The 16,903-nt window shown below is 39.6% G+C and overlaps 2 protein-coding genes across 3 annotated transcripts; one reads left to right on the top strand and one right to left on the bottom strand.

Annotated features, from left to right (window-relative positions):
* The first annotated feature begins 4,356 nt into the window (after positions 1-4,356).
* On the top strand, positions 4,357-8,814 carry wnt4b (wingless-type MMTV integration site family, member 4b). The gene is made up of 11 exons (XM_034697308.1): positions 4,357-4,384; positions 5,439-5,475; positions 5,722-5,963; positions 6,344-6,497; positions 6,632-6,716; positions 6,807-6,938; positions 7,279-7,421; positions 7,513-7,653; positions 7,735-7,897; positions 7,997-8,162; positions 8,305-8,814. Exons 3-11 carry the CDS (start codon positions 5,875-5,877, stop codon positions 8,342-8,344), a joined length of 1,113 nt encoding a protein of 370 aa, XP_034553199.1. The 5' UTR covers positions 4,357-4,384; positions 5,439-5,475; positions 5,722-5,874; the 3' UTR covers positions 8,345-8,814.
* Positions 8,815-9,965: 1,151 nt separating this feature from the next.
* On the bottom strand, positions 9,966-16,403 carry cdc42l (cell division cycle 42, like). 2 transcript variants are annotated; one of them, XM_034697338.1, is made up of 6 exons: positions 16,275-16,403; positions 13,673-13,777; positions 13,432-13,504; positions 12,642-12,751; positions 11,111-11,308; positions 9,966-10,988 (listed from the first exon to the last, which is right to left on the bottom strand). In XM_034697338.1, exons 2-6 carry the CDS (start codon positions 13,775-13,777, stop codon positions 10,899-10,901), a joined length of 576 nt encoding a protein of 191 aa, XP_034553229.1. In that variant the 5' UTR covers positions 16,275-16,403; the 3' UTR covers positions 9,966-10,898. The 2 variants fall into 2 exon arrangements, with proteins under 2 accessions (XP_034553229.1, XP_034553228.1); XM_034697337.1 differs by lacking the exon at positions 16,275-16,403 and adding an exon at positions 16,049-16,201.
* Positions 16,404-16,903: the final 500 nt, after the last annotated feature.

The following is a 16,903-nucleotide window of genomic DNA, read 5'->3' as shown; positions in this document are numbered from 1 at the left end:
CATCTTTGAATCACATTTATTGATCAAACCAAATCTGATTTATGTTTGTAAGGTACTATGACAGTAGAGCACCATGTTCCTTTTTTAATAATAATAATAATAATAATAATAATAATAACTGATATTTATATAGCGCCTTTCAAGAAACCCAAGGTCCCTTCACAGGGTCAGGTAGGGGGTCTGGGGGGTAGGTGGGGATATCTAATGGGGAAAGGCCTTGAGGAAAAGGTGCGTTTTGATTGCTTTCTTGAAACTGTCCAGGGTTGGGGCACTGCAGATGTCGGGAGGAAGAGAGTTCCACAGAGTAGCGGCAGCCACACTGAATGCTCTGTCCCCGAAGGTCCGCAGCTTAGTCCGGGGGATGGAGAGGAGACCCAGGTACGAAGACCTTAGGTTCCGGGATGGAGTGTGTTGGTGGAGGAGGTCAGCCAGGTATTGGGGGGCGAGGGCATGCAGGGATTTGTAAGTGCCTATCTTTAACACATCAACGCAAACACACAAATTGATGTCTACACGCTATCATTACGTTGACAGCTTTAGGTAGTTAAATTTTCTAATTATACTCTGCTGGTAGATATTATATACAACAGAATTGATGTCTACACGCTATCATTACGTTGACAGCTTTAGGTAGTTACATTTTCTAATTATACTCTGCTGGTAGATATTATATACAACAGAGGTCCCACAACTTTTCAGTGTGCCACTAAAAAGACTGAGAGACTGGGGAACCCCATTGTCCTGAAGTGGTTAAATGTTCCTCACGGCCGCACACAAAAACTAATTGGCCAATCCAGTGTATTTCCTATTTAAAGAGGGCTAGAAGCAGCATCATTTTCCTGCCACATGATAGGAGTCATATGGCAACAAAGTAAAGAAGACAAATTATGAAGTCTTTTTATTTGCATCGTTTTGTTTAAAATTTTAGCTGCAATTATTGTATATATTTCTACTTCAATTGATAAAATAAAAAATTCTAAATAAAACCTGTACATATTAGTCATTCCTATTTGTTGTTATTTTGTGTTTATAGTTGATGTTATTAATATTATATTTATATTTTTATTTGTATGCCTTATCCTTATGCCTTTGTACAAAGAGAGCACAGTCTACCAAAACAAATTCCTTGTGTGTTCAAGCATACCTGACCGATAAAGCTGATTCTGATTCTGATTATCCTTTTTTAGGCATCTTGACCCCCCATTAGTGTCTTGCGACTCCCCAGGGATTCCTGACCCCCCACTTTAGGAACCACTGATATACAACATATTTCATTACCATGCTTTTTATTAAGGCTTCATGGTTTAACCGTAGTATTTTTTGAATGAATATTGTATCATATCACAAACATTTAAAAGTTGTATACGTTTTTTGGGGCTCTGCAAGGATTCCATCAGTTTGGATTATCATCAGGAATATTGTTTTGTCTTACTGACCCAATGGCAGGCTCTGCTTGTTAAGGTGTAAGTACAATAAATTACCATTTAGTCTACACAATGATGGATTATTTCAATCTTTATCATATATATTTTTATTTTGTGCATCACAAAGTTGCACATTTGCTTTTGATTCAAGATTAAAAGTTTCCAACTATTAATTAACTCACTGTTAAACAGTGATGTCGTCTAATCTGATGTTTGTTCTCTGCTTCTTGAAATCATTGAAAACTATTTTTGATAAATAAAGTGACCTTACTGTGGTCCGGTTCATCTAAAATGACTACAAATGTATCTGCATGTTGGGCCTAGTACATATGTTAAGTAAGTTGGAAAGGCACTGTCATAATCTGAGCCCAGTGGCCGACCATTACTTCCTCTGCTAGTGTGGGCACTCTGCAATATTTCCCATGCTGCAGTACATGCAGATCGCATAGCAACAAAGGCCTATGTCTGGCCGTTGTCTGCTCCTATCGCTTGAATGCCCCTCACACATGCATGTATGCTCGTGCACACACACTCCTGTGCAACGTCGTCACCAACACCTCCTCCTACTCCCTCCATATCCCATATCCCATATGCATAGCTATGTTTCCACCTCTTAGCACTGCAAACCCCCCACCCCCCCACCCCAATCAGCAACTAACACCATCATTCCATAATATTCATGGGTCGTCCATTCCCTCTGCCCCCTCCCCCCGTGTGCACACAGCTCACCACCCACTCTGCCACCCCCACTTCCCTGCCTGACAACACCGCTGCTCGCCATCCCATAATATTCATGCACACGCTCCACACACATTCATACACAGCAGTGCATTCAGCTCTTTGTTGGCAGAGATGCCTGAGCAGTGTGAACGTGCACATGCACAGCAGTCATGTCTCTACATGCTTTTACTACTCCATCCGCACCCAAGTCCTGGAGGCAGGTAGCCCTCAAGTGGAAAGGTAATGCAGAGAAAGGAGGAAAAGGTGATGGGTCACATCTCTATCTTTTAATGTCCTTGGTTGAAAATATGTTCATGATGTCCAAGGTCTCCCTAAGGCATCATCTCTGAATGAGGCCTATCGCCCATCCCATAATAAGCACCATGGGACTAAGCAAGATCATTTTAGATTGCCTCACTTCACAGCAGTCTGCTGCTGCTGCTGCCTCCCACTATAACAGAGGGAATGCAAGTCATCTCTACATATATGTCATGCTGAAGCTTTAACAAGCATCTCTTTGGGCTCTGCAACCCAGCTACAGTCAATCAGTACTGGACCATTTCAGCATGATAAAATGTCCACAAAATGGGGGAAAGATAAAGATAAAAAAAAAAGGAGGGAAAGTTATTTACGAGAGAGAGGGGTGAAGGGATGTGCACAACAGAGGCGCCGGACATGACAGTGGCCAGCTCATCACCATGGCGTTGCTGTGGGAGACAGAAGAAGACGTCACTTGGAGAACCAGGGGACACAAAGGAGGAATACGACATGAGGAGGACAAAAAAAGGAGGGAAGGGGGCCTACAAGAAACCTGTCTTTGCAGATATAGACAGAGAAAATGTTGGAGTGTGTGTGTGTGTGTGTGTGTGTGTGTGTGTGTGTGTGTGTGTGTGTGTGTGTGTGTGTGTGTGTGTGTGTGTGTGTGTGTGTGTGTGTGTGTTTAGGGATAGATACAGAGAAAGAGAGAGAGGATGTGTGGATGGGGTGACCATTTACTCAGGAGCAGGGTGTCAAAGGGTTCAGGTAAATTGGCCACCATATCCCAGACAGGGAGTGCGACAGAGCCTCGGTCCAAGTCCTGACTCATCTAATACAACAAATATGGCCTTAAGAGCAGTAGATAAGTTACGTCAGGTCTGACAAGGCTGTAGTACAACATATTCACTCAATAGGCCTTTGGAGTTTAAAGTAAAGGATTCAGTGATTACTATTAAAGTCCTCCAGAAAATCATGAAAATACAGCGCAACTATCTCAGCTAATGCTAATCACTAAAGTAGAATAAAAAAGTAAAATATCATCAAAGATGGACTGCATTAAACAATACAAAGGCATATGAGTAATTTGGTCCAATGACTATCACAGCTAGCTGTAAAACTCGAGCTGATTGACACAACCTCTTACTATTCGACCAATGTTGTTAAAAAAGTGTTTTATTGCTTTAAAATTCAGCAGTTGCATTTCTAATTAATTGTTAAAATCAGGCCTTCACTTCAACTTTTTTTTTATATACATCAAATAAACAAAAGCTAGCTAGCTTAGTTTAGCAAAGTAGCCATGCTGCCTTTTAGCTAGGTGGTCAAAAATGTAATAAAATTACTCAGAAATACTCTGAAATGCTTCAATGTTTGAAATCTTAGATCTATTTACAGACTTTTTCTTTTGGATTGTTACATGCAAAATGTGGCTATTTTTTAAAATTCTTTTTAAGTGGATATGGTCACAATCCGCCTCAACTGGCCAGGTCAACAATTTGACAAGTGCTCATACATAGAATATGCAACACCAACAAACATGTTTCACTACAACATCAAAACAGGGCTCAAAGAATACATTAAACTGGAGTTTTATGCTCCCCACATTGTTAAAATATTTGTTCTTTCAGATATCAGTAAATATTTTAAGTTTAAGAGATTGTCTGTTATGGGACATATTTACATATGGTAAAACAGAAAGAAATGAAAAAGGCTAAAACCTTGTTTAACTTAAAACACCACTTCCACCAGTTGGGCCCCAAAGTAGATCAATTATGCCATATAGCTTGTATTTTGTGCTGTTGCCTATTGGATGATGAATTTACAAAAAAATTGAGCCCTCCATCCCTCCCTCAAATCCACACAGATGTTGTCATATAAAGGTTTTTCTCATGTCACAAACCTGCTTTCTTTACTACTCTCTTCTAACCGCAGTGTAACACCCACCCACCCGCCTTCTCCTTATGCCCTCCTTCCTCTCCTAACTGGTGATTTATTTGCCTCAGTTCCAATATTTGTCGGCAGTGTGTTTTCTTCCCCTTGTCTAAATGTCACCCCTTCTTCTAAGACAATATAGGGAGTGGGAGAAAGGGAGAACGAGAGGGCAAATGTGGGGGAGACAGAGGAAGGGTAGGAGGGGGAACTCGTAAAATGAGCAACAAAGTTTGGGAAAATTAAACATTAGGTAAGACTTTTTCAAATGTATAAATGTACATATTCTTGGAAGCAGAAATGCTGTGTCATCATATTGACTGTGATGATTTAATGGATCAATATTCCAGCTGAGTGTTTCTATCTAGAGGACACAAAAGCTTTTTGTTAGTGTTGTCAATAAATGTTCCTCAGTTGCACAAATGCACAATTCAACCCTAAAATAATGAAAACAATGTAACCCTAATCATTAGAACAGTAAGGGAATGATCTCTGGAGCAGATTCAGATTTGAGGTCTCATGCCAAACGAACATAATATTAAGTATACTTACTCTCTAAATACTTAGGTAGTGCAACTATTATCATTCCCAGAGCTTCCTCCTCCCTTCCCTCGGCATCACGCCTCTCTCTCTCTCTCTCTCTCTCTCTCTCTCTCTCTCTCTCTCTCTCTCTCTCTCTCTCTCTCTCTCTCTCTCTCTCTCTCTCTCTCTCTCTCTCTCTCTCTCTCTCTCTCTCTCCTTTAAAACCCATCACTCCCATCTCACTGTGCTCACTCATTCTCACTGTTTCAAACTGGAGTGGACATTTGTTTTCACAGGAACAGAACTAAGCATCTGCTGACTTTCAGTTTTTTTTGTAAATTTGAATTTCACCAGCACCTCTGGATTTTGAGATTTGATTTGGGAGTAGAATTTACTTACAGTTGAATCAAATTGGACGTGTGGATTTATTTTTGTGCACAAAGGATTAGATTTTCTTGCTCTTTGTGAAAAGCTTTTGCTGTGAGCATGCTTTTGCTATCAGTGACAGCCCGAGTGAAGAAGCTGATGAAAAACTTTTGATGGTTAAAATTGGGATTCAATTTTAATTTTGATCAGTGTCCTTTCCAGAAAGAAGGAAAACTGGATATCACTGGACTGTGAACTGGTAAGAGTCTGCTATATTTGCAAAATAAATAAACAGAACTTTTTAACACTCCTGACAAACATTTGATCATCTCACGTGTACATCCTCTAAAGCTGCAGTGCTGTGAACGAATAAAAGTTAGACGTATTTTTAAAATGTTCATTCATTCAAAGGCTGCTGTTTTATAAAACAAATGATCCATAATAAAGTGAACAGCTCATTCTGCTGTGTCTTTGTGTCTGACCTGTTACCTTGACCTTTTGACAGACATGTGGGGATCATCCCCAGACCCCGCTCCACAAACATAAACAAACATCACAACAAACAAACAGACGGAGTGCTTCTACGGTGGAGGCGGGCAGCGTGCTGTCCAAAGACCCAGCCTGACGCACAGAGACGGACAGACAGACGGACAGTCTGATGCCAACTGTCTCTGCTGTCAATCTAACGGCACCACTCCTCCTCCTGTTGCTATGGGCAACCCACCCCACCATGGCAACCAACTGGCTGTAAGTCTTGCATGCGAGGGAGGAAGAGAAAGAGGGAGTTTGTTTGTCATGCTATAACTTTTAAAAGATGGTGACATGTCTCTAAATCTCTTTCAGTTGCTTGCCTCTCTTTCTTTGTCTCACTCCTAGTGACCTTTTCTCTTTTCTTCCTCTCTGCCTTCAGTGGGTCTTCTTTCCTGCTCTTCTCCTTGTTTCCATCCTCTCTAAAACTCTTCCCAGTCATTACCTCTATATCCTTTTTCTCACTTCCTTTCTCTTCTTCGTGCACTCTTCCTCTTACTCCCACCCTTTTCTTCATTATGCATCCTCACTCCCCTCTTTCTCAATCATTTCCCTGTCTAAACCTTCTCCGAGTCACTTTATCACTCTTTGTGTCCCAGCTCCCTGGCGAGGCTTCCTCGCTCCAGGCCCGTGTCTGGTGCCGCCCCGTGTGCTCGGCTCAGAGGGCTGACCCCGGGGCAGGTGGGGGTGTGCAGGGCACGAGGGGAGGTCATGGAGTCTGTGCGAAAGGCAGCGGAAATGGTCATAGAAGAGGTAAAGCAAAAATTTTAAGGTTCATCAAAACAAGCACTTATTTTAAAATAATGTTCTCTAACAGAAGTGTGTTGGACCTAAAAAACTGTAAGAGTGCCTTAACTAACTATCATACATGACACCATCATACTCAGTGCCAGCACCAGTTCAGGAACCGCCGCTGGAACTGTTCCACCACCCCACGTGGAATCAACGTATTTGGCAGAGTCATGAACCAAGGTATCCTCATTTAAACATCACACATCAAACCACTGGTATGTGTATTTCAAACTAAGATTCTAAGTATAATGTCCTCTATTTTGGTTTCAGGGACTCGTGAGGCAGCCTTCGTGCATGCTTTATCCTCAGCAGCCGTGGCAGTGGCTGTGACTCGGGCCTGCACCCGTGGGGAGCTAGAGAGGTGTGGCTGTGACAGGAAGGTCAGGGGGGTCAGCCCCGAGGGTGAGCTCTGATTATATTGCATGAAAATGCAACGGGTAAAACCACAGAGAGACATGAGAATTGAAAAAAAGTGCTGCAGCTTTATTTGGTGTGTCTTGAAACGTCCAATTATGAAGTCCATGTGCCAAGAGGTGATGTCATAGCAGCTGTCACAGGTAAACAACTGATTGGTGACATAACTGAGAAGATTTTGTCCACAAGCGCAAGATATATGAAAGATTCACAGCATGAAACGTACGGCTTGTGAGATCCAGTGTTGGTTTATAATCCAACAATGGTCTTTTTTAGATTTATATTAAGGGTTCACTAATCCATATTGATGATTCTCTACATACTCCAGGTTTCCAGTGGTCAGGGTGCAGTGACAACCTGTCCTATGGTGTGGCTTTCTCCCAAACATTTGTGGATGAACCAGAGCGAGCCAAGGGGCTGTCAGCGGGGCGACCACTCATGAACCTCCACAACAACGAGGCTGGTAGAAAGGTTGGTGGTGGCACTCGAGCATTAAAGATATCTCAGGTAATTTGTCATCCACAGGATTCAGTGACAGTCCGTTCTTTCTATCTATCTTCAGGCCATCCTTCACAACATGCAGGTAGAGTGTAAGTGTCATGGCGTCTCTGGCTCCTGTGAGCTGAGGACCTGTTGGAAAGTGATGCCTCCATTCAGGCGCGTCGGTGTTGTTCTGAAAGAACGCTTTGATGGAGCCACAGAGGTATCAGAATATGCCTCTACATCCTCTGAAACCTTGAAGGATCACAGTCTGGCTACCCCTTTTAACTGGTCTTCCTCTTAGGTTCGTCTGACTCGTATAGGATCCAGGACTGCCCTGCTACCCCGTGACCCCCAGGTCAAACCCCCTGCTGCCAGAGACCTTTTGTACCTTGCACCCTCCCCAGATTTCTGCCATCTAGACCCTGACAACGGTATCCCTGGAACTGCTGGAAGGAGATGTAACGGTAGGAACAATAAGCAGAAGCGTCTTACAGGAAAAGAGTCAAGATAACCCAACTTCTCAATAAAAGTGTTATAGAAATATGTTGTTGCTCTCTACCTAGGAACCTCTAGGCTGGCACCAGATGGCTGTGAGCTGGTGTGCTGCGGGCCTGGGTACAGAGCCGGCCGGGCTGAGGTGGTGCAGCGATGCTCATGCAAGTTCTCCTGGTGCTGCTCAGTCCGCTGCCAGCAGTGCAAGAACACAGTCACCATTCACACCTGCAGAGTGTAAGAGAAACAACACAAGACGGGCCTTGCTGCACACAAAGACCAAAACAAAGTACTAGGCAGGCACTCATGAACACAAGACAGGAAAGCAGATCCTAACTTGCAACTTTAGCACTGCTTTACCTATAAATTTTGGTTCCAGATGCAGTCTTACTTTAAACAACTTTACGCTGAAACAGTGAGGCCAGAATTGAGGAGTCTCTTGGAAAAGCTGTAAAGTAAGAGATTTTTCAAGAGCATTGACATCAGAGGTAAGGTACACGCATAGAAACGTGTGAAAAAAATCACAATTAATCACACTTTGAACTGACAAAGCTTTTAAGGCTGAACTTAACCACAACTAACAGGGAACAATACAGCACAATTTTTGTTTTATGCAAACTATTCCTGCTTTGTCATAGACTTAGCTGGTCATTGAACAGTTTCTGTATTTGTCTACTTCCCCATTTTTGTTTATTTATTTATACATCCGATTTTTTTGCTTCACTTCAGCCTCCAGCTACATCTTAAATAGCAAGAATAACTTTTACTTATACCAGTGTCTGTCTTGTGTTTTGTCGCTCATCTTCATGTGACTCTTCCGTATGTTACTGCTCAAGCAGTGCTTTTAAGTCTCTTTAAGAAATCTAATAAAAACAGTAGTTTTATTCAAGATGCTGAAATGTGTTCTGATGATTCTCTCCTTGACTAGGCATGGCTAAAATGTTGGTACACATCAAATTCTTAAAGCACACAAAGAGAAGCAGCAAAGTTAAAGGACCCCTGCTGTGTACTAGAGGCACTGTGGAGCAATGTTTTGGCAAAGGATCCCCATTTAAAGGCAGACGGTACATGAGTGAACACTTCCTGTAACACTTAGGAGACTAATTTACACTTTTTCTTGCAATTTTATTGATTTTTGTTACTAAGTTTTTGTGCAGATCGGTTACGGTATGAACCCTCAAGCTTTGCTTGTATTGAAGTGTCACCCCATATATTTATAAGGTCCAAGACCTCGCTGTCCCTCCATTGACGTGCTCCATGGTTGCTATCCTCCATTTTTGCAAGGCTACGGCCCCGCAGAATTGTGACGTGTGTCGCTATAAAGTGACGTGAAAGTATCAAATGTGCATCAAATCCAACTTGGCCGTTAACACTGAGGTCGCTTTGAAAAAAATCAGATCCGTGTCTGATTCAGGACCACATATGGAAGTGGTCTAAATCTGATATGGGCCAGTAAGAGTGTTCACACTGCCTCTACAAAATCTGACCTGGTCACTTGACCCCCCCCCAAAAAAATCAGATTTGGGCCACTTTTGCCTGCAGTGTGAACATAGCCTAAGAGTTGCAAATGTGGCACAGGTGTCACTCTGTTGTAGAAAATAAAAATGTTCCTTTTTTATTATATTGATCATCATATTGACATTTCACTCTGCTGATGGATTTCTGTCTGGACATGGATCTCCATATGTAGCAAGATAATCCCCTTTAGTTTTCATAATTTTCCTTCACAATGTCGCCACTACCGCCATCATTTTTTAACAAAGCCTGAAAAGAGGCACGGATGAAAGAAAAAAAAAATTGCAAAGGGAAAAAAACAGGGTAAAAAAATCCCAGATTAGCACACGACTAATATTCTCACATGACCTCTTTCACCAGGTTATACTTTTAGGCTTACCTGGTTTGTGTGAGCACATGCACAAGTATCCCCTTAAACACGCACATGCATTAGGGTATTGGAGCTGAATTAAAGTGAACAGGCTGAATGGGTAAGCAGCTGTTCCACATTACACATCACAATCATAAGAACACAATCACTGCCAATGTCATTCAACCATTTTATTAAAAATATCCTTTGATTACAAACACCCAGAAATTAACTAGCCAACTTTATCACCTCATCTATTCAGATCCAGACAGTTTCAAAGTATTACAACTCTATTATGTCATCCAAAGTTGGTGGTCTAGCAATAATAAAATCTATCTTGATAAAAATAAAAACTCAAGTTTCAAAATGAAAAACGGCTTAAAATTTCCCCAGAGTCACATAATTAAAACAATATACACACACAACAAAATAGATATTCAGGAGTCAGCTGAAGATGGGAGTTTGGCAAAAAAAAAAAAAAAGCACTTGGCCGCCGTAGAAGTCTCTGAGAATTGGAGAAAAGTAACCTTTAGAGAAATCTACCTATACTTTGGAGTGACAATGAATCTCTTGTGCTTTCATTATTCAACCCACAAGGGAAGAAAGCAAATAGAGTTCCACTTAACATTAAGTTGCCCCTTTAAATGTACAAACCAAATTTCACACCAAAAAGACTTAATGTTAAGTGTTCCTCATTCTTACTTTCCCACACAGGCCCAATATGCAAAGATAAGTGGAACACAGGAGAGGCCAAAGGCAACTAGATAAAACTATCTCTTTAAAAAAATTAAGCTACAGTGACAGGCAGAGGGGGGCCCGCCCCATCGGAGTATTTGTAGAGAGAACACTGCAATTTTACAAGCTTTCAGAAAGGGAGATGGGTGACACTCGCTGCATTGACTGCATGCTGCTCTCTCTCAGCCTCCATTAAGTTTAATTTGAAGGCACAGTCAGTGTACAAGTATACTGGACTAAGTCTCAAAGCCATTGTACCTCCTGTCCCCTTTTGTTTTGTCCTTTTTTTCCATAATGGCTAACGATCTTTGTGATGTTTTCATTCATCCAGCCTAAATTCTTACACTGTTACATCTCACTCTGTAGTCGTTCATCTATAGCAGCACACACTTTCTCTTGGTTTTGGTCTCAGGAGGCTCCAAGGCGGCCAGGATGGCCTCATCGAACACATTCTTAAGCCCTCGCTGGTTGAAAAGAACAGGGAACAAGATCAGGTCAAATTAAAGAGTTCTATATTTTCCTAATGCTTGGTTTAACAAGTACTCTACGATTGTGCTTCAGTTAAACAGTCATGAAATGTAAATACCTGTGTCAGTGCAGAGCACTCAACATATTTGACAGCTCTGAGCTCTCGGGCCAGCTTCTCCCCACTCTCTGGGGCTAGGGGGCGCTGTTTGTTCTTTGCCAGTTTATCGATTGTGTTGCTGTCTTCTCTCAGGTCCATCTGTGTGCCCACTAACAGGAAGGGTGTGTGCGGGCAGTGATGAGTGATCTCAGGAACCCACTGAGGAAAGAAAAAAATATAAAATTCAGTCTGTTTACCTACTCTGTCATATTTTATGATTAGGTGCTCAACATCTCTTTAGTGTGAGTTAAAACGTGTTCTGAGTATTAAAATTGTCTGAATGTCAAATTCATAGTCTTGGACACCTCGGATCCCTCATCAAATTCTTCCTAATTTAAATCAACATTAGGGCATTTCCAAAGACTTCATTCAATTTTACATCAATCTGTGTTTGGACAGTGTTTAATATTGACAACATGGGCATTTCTACATGAAAAAAGGTACATTTCTCAACATAAGTATGGATTTAAATGATGGATTTAAATCACCTCCAGTGTAAAACGAATTAAACACACACCATGGTCATGTCTTTAGGAACAGTTTATTTAATAAGTCAAATGAGTTCAACTTAACCTGCAGTTATAAAATTTAGAGTGAAAGTAATTTTCTGAGCATAGCACAATTTTTCACTATTTACGCTTGTTAAATGTCAAATGAATTACTTTTTTAAGTCAAGCGACAATAAGTCTATAATTGTTGTGTTTTGCACCGATGTTTTAACAAAAAACAAAAGACTGCATTTGTTGATGTCACCTTGAAGAAAAAGAAAGATTCAAGTGGAACTTATACATGTTTTTTTCTGACATTTTATCGATCTAAAAATGAATGAAATAACTGATGAACAACATAATCATAAATCATAATAAATATTAATTTTAACCATAGACTGTATAAAATATGGACGTAGTATCCGTGACGTCATCCATCTGTTTCTGAAGCGCTGTTTTGAGGCCAATCGTCGGCTGCAGCCATATTGCTGCTGTGGAGCTAGTGTGATGTAAAGAGGCGGAGTTTGAGCCTCCAAGCCAACAGCTACAGTGTTCCCGCAGTCAACTGTGCCTCTCATTGGAAGACTCGTAATCTCAATATCTTCTAAATTGCAGCTTCAGAAAAAAATTCACCCCCCTACAGTGTGTGCCTATCGAGAAATGAGCTATCCAGACTACACTTGTCTTTTGTACCAGGCTGTAAACATGTTTATTTCTGCTGTAAAGATCAGCTTTTTTTAATTGGTGTGTATGTGGTTTCCAGTACTTCCGGAGCCAGCCTCAAGCAGATCCTCGATGAACTGCAGTTTTTAGCACTTAAGCATTGGACTCATATTTTTAGACCGGAGGTTGCCGCTTGATTCTAACCCTTAAATGTCTGTCGAACTATTCGAGTGCAACTTAACCAAACTAAAGTGCAAACCAGCACTTATGATACATTGCACAATTAAAGCCAAGCTTCTTTTTTCTTCAATTAGGTAAAAAGAAATTACTTAAAAACTGACCTTCTCCTTGACGTTTTCAAAAGATGAAGGGGAGACGACAGAGAAACATACAAGGAACACATCTGTCTGTGGATAGCTGAGAGGACGCAGCCTGTCATAATCCTCCTGACCTGAGAACAACAATAACAAGTGAGATGAAAGTTATATATATTTACCTATACATACATTACTATATATGTATATAAGAGAGAAAACAGAGTCTTTCAAAAAACATTCTCATTTTTTTAATGATTTTTCTGTGCTTAAAATATCTAGACCTCAAAAATGTACATTACTTGCTGGCCTAACGGCAGCAAAAGAAATGCTGGCACTACGGTGGAAATCACCACATTCTCTGTCAAGATCTCAGTGGCTTAATACGTATTTTGATATAGCTGTTATGGAGCTCTCAGTGGCCAAGATGCACAGAGCCACAGGAACCATTATCATATCCTGGTTAAAATCCATAACTAAGATCAAAGAATATGTCTAACTTTATGATATAACTGTGCATTATCACGGTACTACTTTACCATTTCCTCTTAATGTTGTCTTTAATTTTACTTACATTAATGTTATGAATGATGTCATTGTCACCATTCACTTCCTTTATCACTTTGAATTCAATACTCCCTGTTGTTATCATACGGAGATCTATTGGGGTGGGTGTCGCCATACCTTCTATTATTTTTTTTTCTTTGTTTTACTTTATGATATGCCTTGTCTTATCCCATACAGTTGATATTTCATTGTGCTGCATATCTTTAAAAACAATAAAAAATTTCATCGCAAAAAAACCCATTCTCATTACCTGCTGTGTCAAATAGACCAAGTGTGTACGGCTCTCCCCCAATCATCACTGTCACAGCATAATTGTCAAAAACCTGTGAGCATGCACACACAAAAAAAATAGCATTTAATGAGATACTGACAAAAGCTGCATTTTTTGATTGCACTAATCTTCTGCCATGAGAAAGTAAGAAACACAGATCATTAATGTTGGATATACAGAACTTTGAACATGACTGGGTCTTTGTGTGAAACCTTCTTACCGTGGGAACATATTCTGAAGGGAACTTGTTGGTTGTGTAGGAGATCAGTAAGCAAGTCTTTCCTACTGCTCCGTCCCCAACCACCACACATTTTATAGTCTGCATCTGCAAAGATAAAGTGAAAAAAGGAAATAATCACAAGGGTGTTTTCAAGACTTATCATGTAGAAGACACTGATTTAGAAAGTAAGACTACAATTTGGTTATCCACTTTGGGGTCTGGAAGCTATAGCAGACTGTGAATTTACCAATTAACATGTTTATAAAGCAAGCGTTTACAGCAGCTACATTGACCATTTTATTATTTCTGTACCATAAGTATCTGTATTGATTATAAACACATTATGAAATTCTCTGTCCTTAATTATAAAAGAGGGAATGCCCTCAATGACTCCTCAAGATTACACAAAGGTTGAATAAATGAGGGATGCTGAAAGTATGTTTAGCCAATAACACTCAAATATTCAAACACCTTTGCTTTGTTTACATTTCTTTATAAAGCAGTTTATGCAATATATGTAAAATACTAAAAATTTGATCTGCCACAACATTACAAAGGTTTACAATTCTATTTTGTTTTTTCTAAACAACTCTTTTGACATCTCAGATTTTTAAATATTTTTCAGTTCAACAACTTACACACATAACAAACTAAGACTGACATAAGCTAAAACTGAGGAAGACTGACACAACAGTCCTGGGTTAAATTAGATTTACAAAGAGGTTAATATGTCAGATTTTGTGTAGTTGAAATGATTTAACTCCATGGTCATTTTAGAGGATTATGTCTGCAGTACTGCTGAACAGTAAAGAATGATACACAGTAGTCTTTTTCTGTTAATAAGCTTGCCTTGACTACTAAAAAAAATGTAAAAGTAAATAAAAAAACCTGTCATTTACTTTTTTGAGACTTTTCTGTTAAAGTTTTTTGTGATGCATAAAGCTGTAAATACACATTTTGTATTGTTTAACTTGTCAACTGAAAGGCACTAATCAGACTGTATGCTGTATCACATGTATACGATGGCCCTGAAGTGCAAATCACAACGGCAAATCAGAAAACACAACGGCAAATCAGAAAACACAACGGCAAATCAGAAAACACTACGACAAGTCAGAAAACACTACGACAAGTCAGAAAAGACTACGACATTAACCATTGGGTTAGAGTTAAACTAAAAAAAAAAATCAAAATCGACATTTGCCGTAGTGTTTCCTGAATTGCTGTTTTGTTTTCTGAATTGCTGATTTGCTGTTTTGTTTTCTGATTTGTTTTCTAAATTGTTGATTTGCCGTAGTGTTTTCTGAATTGCCATTTTGTTTTCTGAATTGCTGATTTGCTGTAGTGTTTTCTGAATTGCCATTTTGTTTTCTGAATTGCTGATTTGCTGTAATGTTTTCTGAATTGCTGTAGTGTTTTCTGAATTGCCGTAGTGTTTTCTGAATTGCTGCAGTTTTTTCTGAATTGCTGTAGTGTTTTCTGAATTGCTGTAGTGTTTTCTGAATTGCCGTAGTGTTTTCTGAATTGCTGTAGTGTTTTCTGAATTGCTGTAGTGTTTTCTGAATTGCCGTAGTGTTTTCTGAATTGCTGTAGTTTTTTCTGAATTGCTGTAGTGTTTTCTGAACTGCTGTTTTGTTTTTTTGAATTGCCATTTTAATTTGCACTTCAAGGCCACCGTACATGCAGGTGCAGTACATGCCAACCAGTTTAATTCCAATATAAATTGTATATCCTGACAAATAGAGCCATCAGTTACACACTAAAAAAAAGGCTGTCACAAAAAAGAAAGGGTGACAGAATTACTCACATTGGTTGGATAAGTATCGATTAGCTGTCTAGTATATAAACATAAGATATTCTAAAGTCATGTTATTTCGTGTTCGTGGTATTTCCGACCACATGAAAATGTAATTGACCAAGTTTTCTGGAAAGTGGAAGAGATAAGGAGATTAAAAACTTCCTCTAAATGTCATTATGCTTGCTATTACATGTGCAGTCAAAGATTATTGATGACAGTGAGTCACTTCCGCATAGGCTACATACCAGAGAACCACGGCCTATTAGCCAAATGTGATTTAGCAGAGGATACTGCCTAACACGTCCTATACATTAACACTTTATCAGATAAACTGACGGCTAATAACCACCACAAAGTAAAGCTTAAACATAAAAAGAATAAGGTTTCTCTTCCGTAAAAACATACTAAAGCTGAGACGGTTTAAAGTTGCCTCAGTGATTGTACTAGCCCAGATTGATAAAAGTTAGAAAATAAAAACTTTACAGCATCAGACAACTGTCTAATTGTTACTCCCGCTTGATTACTTACTGTATGAGTAACAACATAATATGTAATAGCGAAACACAAATAAAACAGACCATAAACAGCTGTGATAGCTTCCAATAACGAGAACTTCATCTACCAGATTGATGGTAGCCAGCACTGGATTAAGCTTAGTGGCTGGGAAACTTAAATTATTTTAAAAAACAAACGCATTTCCTCTCGATGTGAACTTTCTATCGTTAAGGGGACTCTACATAATGTGTCCCGTGGTGTAATAACCCTTAAACTGATGTTTTAGCCTGTTTTTATAACTCTACTCACCGTTTTTCCTCACACAGGTTAGGCGTTGGTTACATCCGGGTTTGAGGGTCGAATTACTTCACGCGCAGCCGCAGTATGGAAGTATCGCCGTCCCAGCTACAGAATAGAGGCACCGCCGCCTGCTGGACAAAACTGAAATCTGTCCATTCAAATTCAACTTTTTTTTTTCAATATGTTTTTATTATTTTATCATTTTCAGAACAAAATTCAAGGCTCATTTTGTGTACAAAGCAGATTTTCAGACAAAGATATGTACTGTCACCCCCTCCCCCAATCACAGAAAAAAATCAAAAAAATACAAAATAAATAGAATAATAATAACAGACCTTTGACTCAAAAAGACATGACACATGACAAAAAGTAAGGTTTGCCAAGACAAAAGAAACTAACAGACAAAAAGCAGAGAGGAAAAAAATGAATTCTGACTTTAATCTCACAATTCTGAGTTTTTCCCAGAATTCTGAGTTATTTCTCAGAATTATGACTTTTATCCACAACAAAATTAAGGTCCAATTTATTTAATTATTGTTATTATTCTGAGGAAAAAGTAATACTTCTGACTTTAATCTCAAAATTCTGACTTCCATCCATCCATTATCTTGACTGCTTATCCCGTTAGGGGTCACGGG

This window comes from Notolabrus celidotus, chromosome 12, assembly GCF_009762535.1.
Source record: "Notolabrus celidotus isolate fNotCel1 chromosome 12, fNotCel1.pri, whole genome shotgun sequence".
NCBI lineage: Eukaryota > Metazoa > Chordata > Actinopteri > Labriformes > Labridae > Notolabrus > Notolabrus celidotus.
This window is presented reverse-complemented; position numbering and strand designations above follow the sequence as displayed.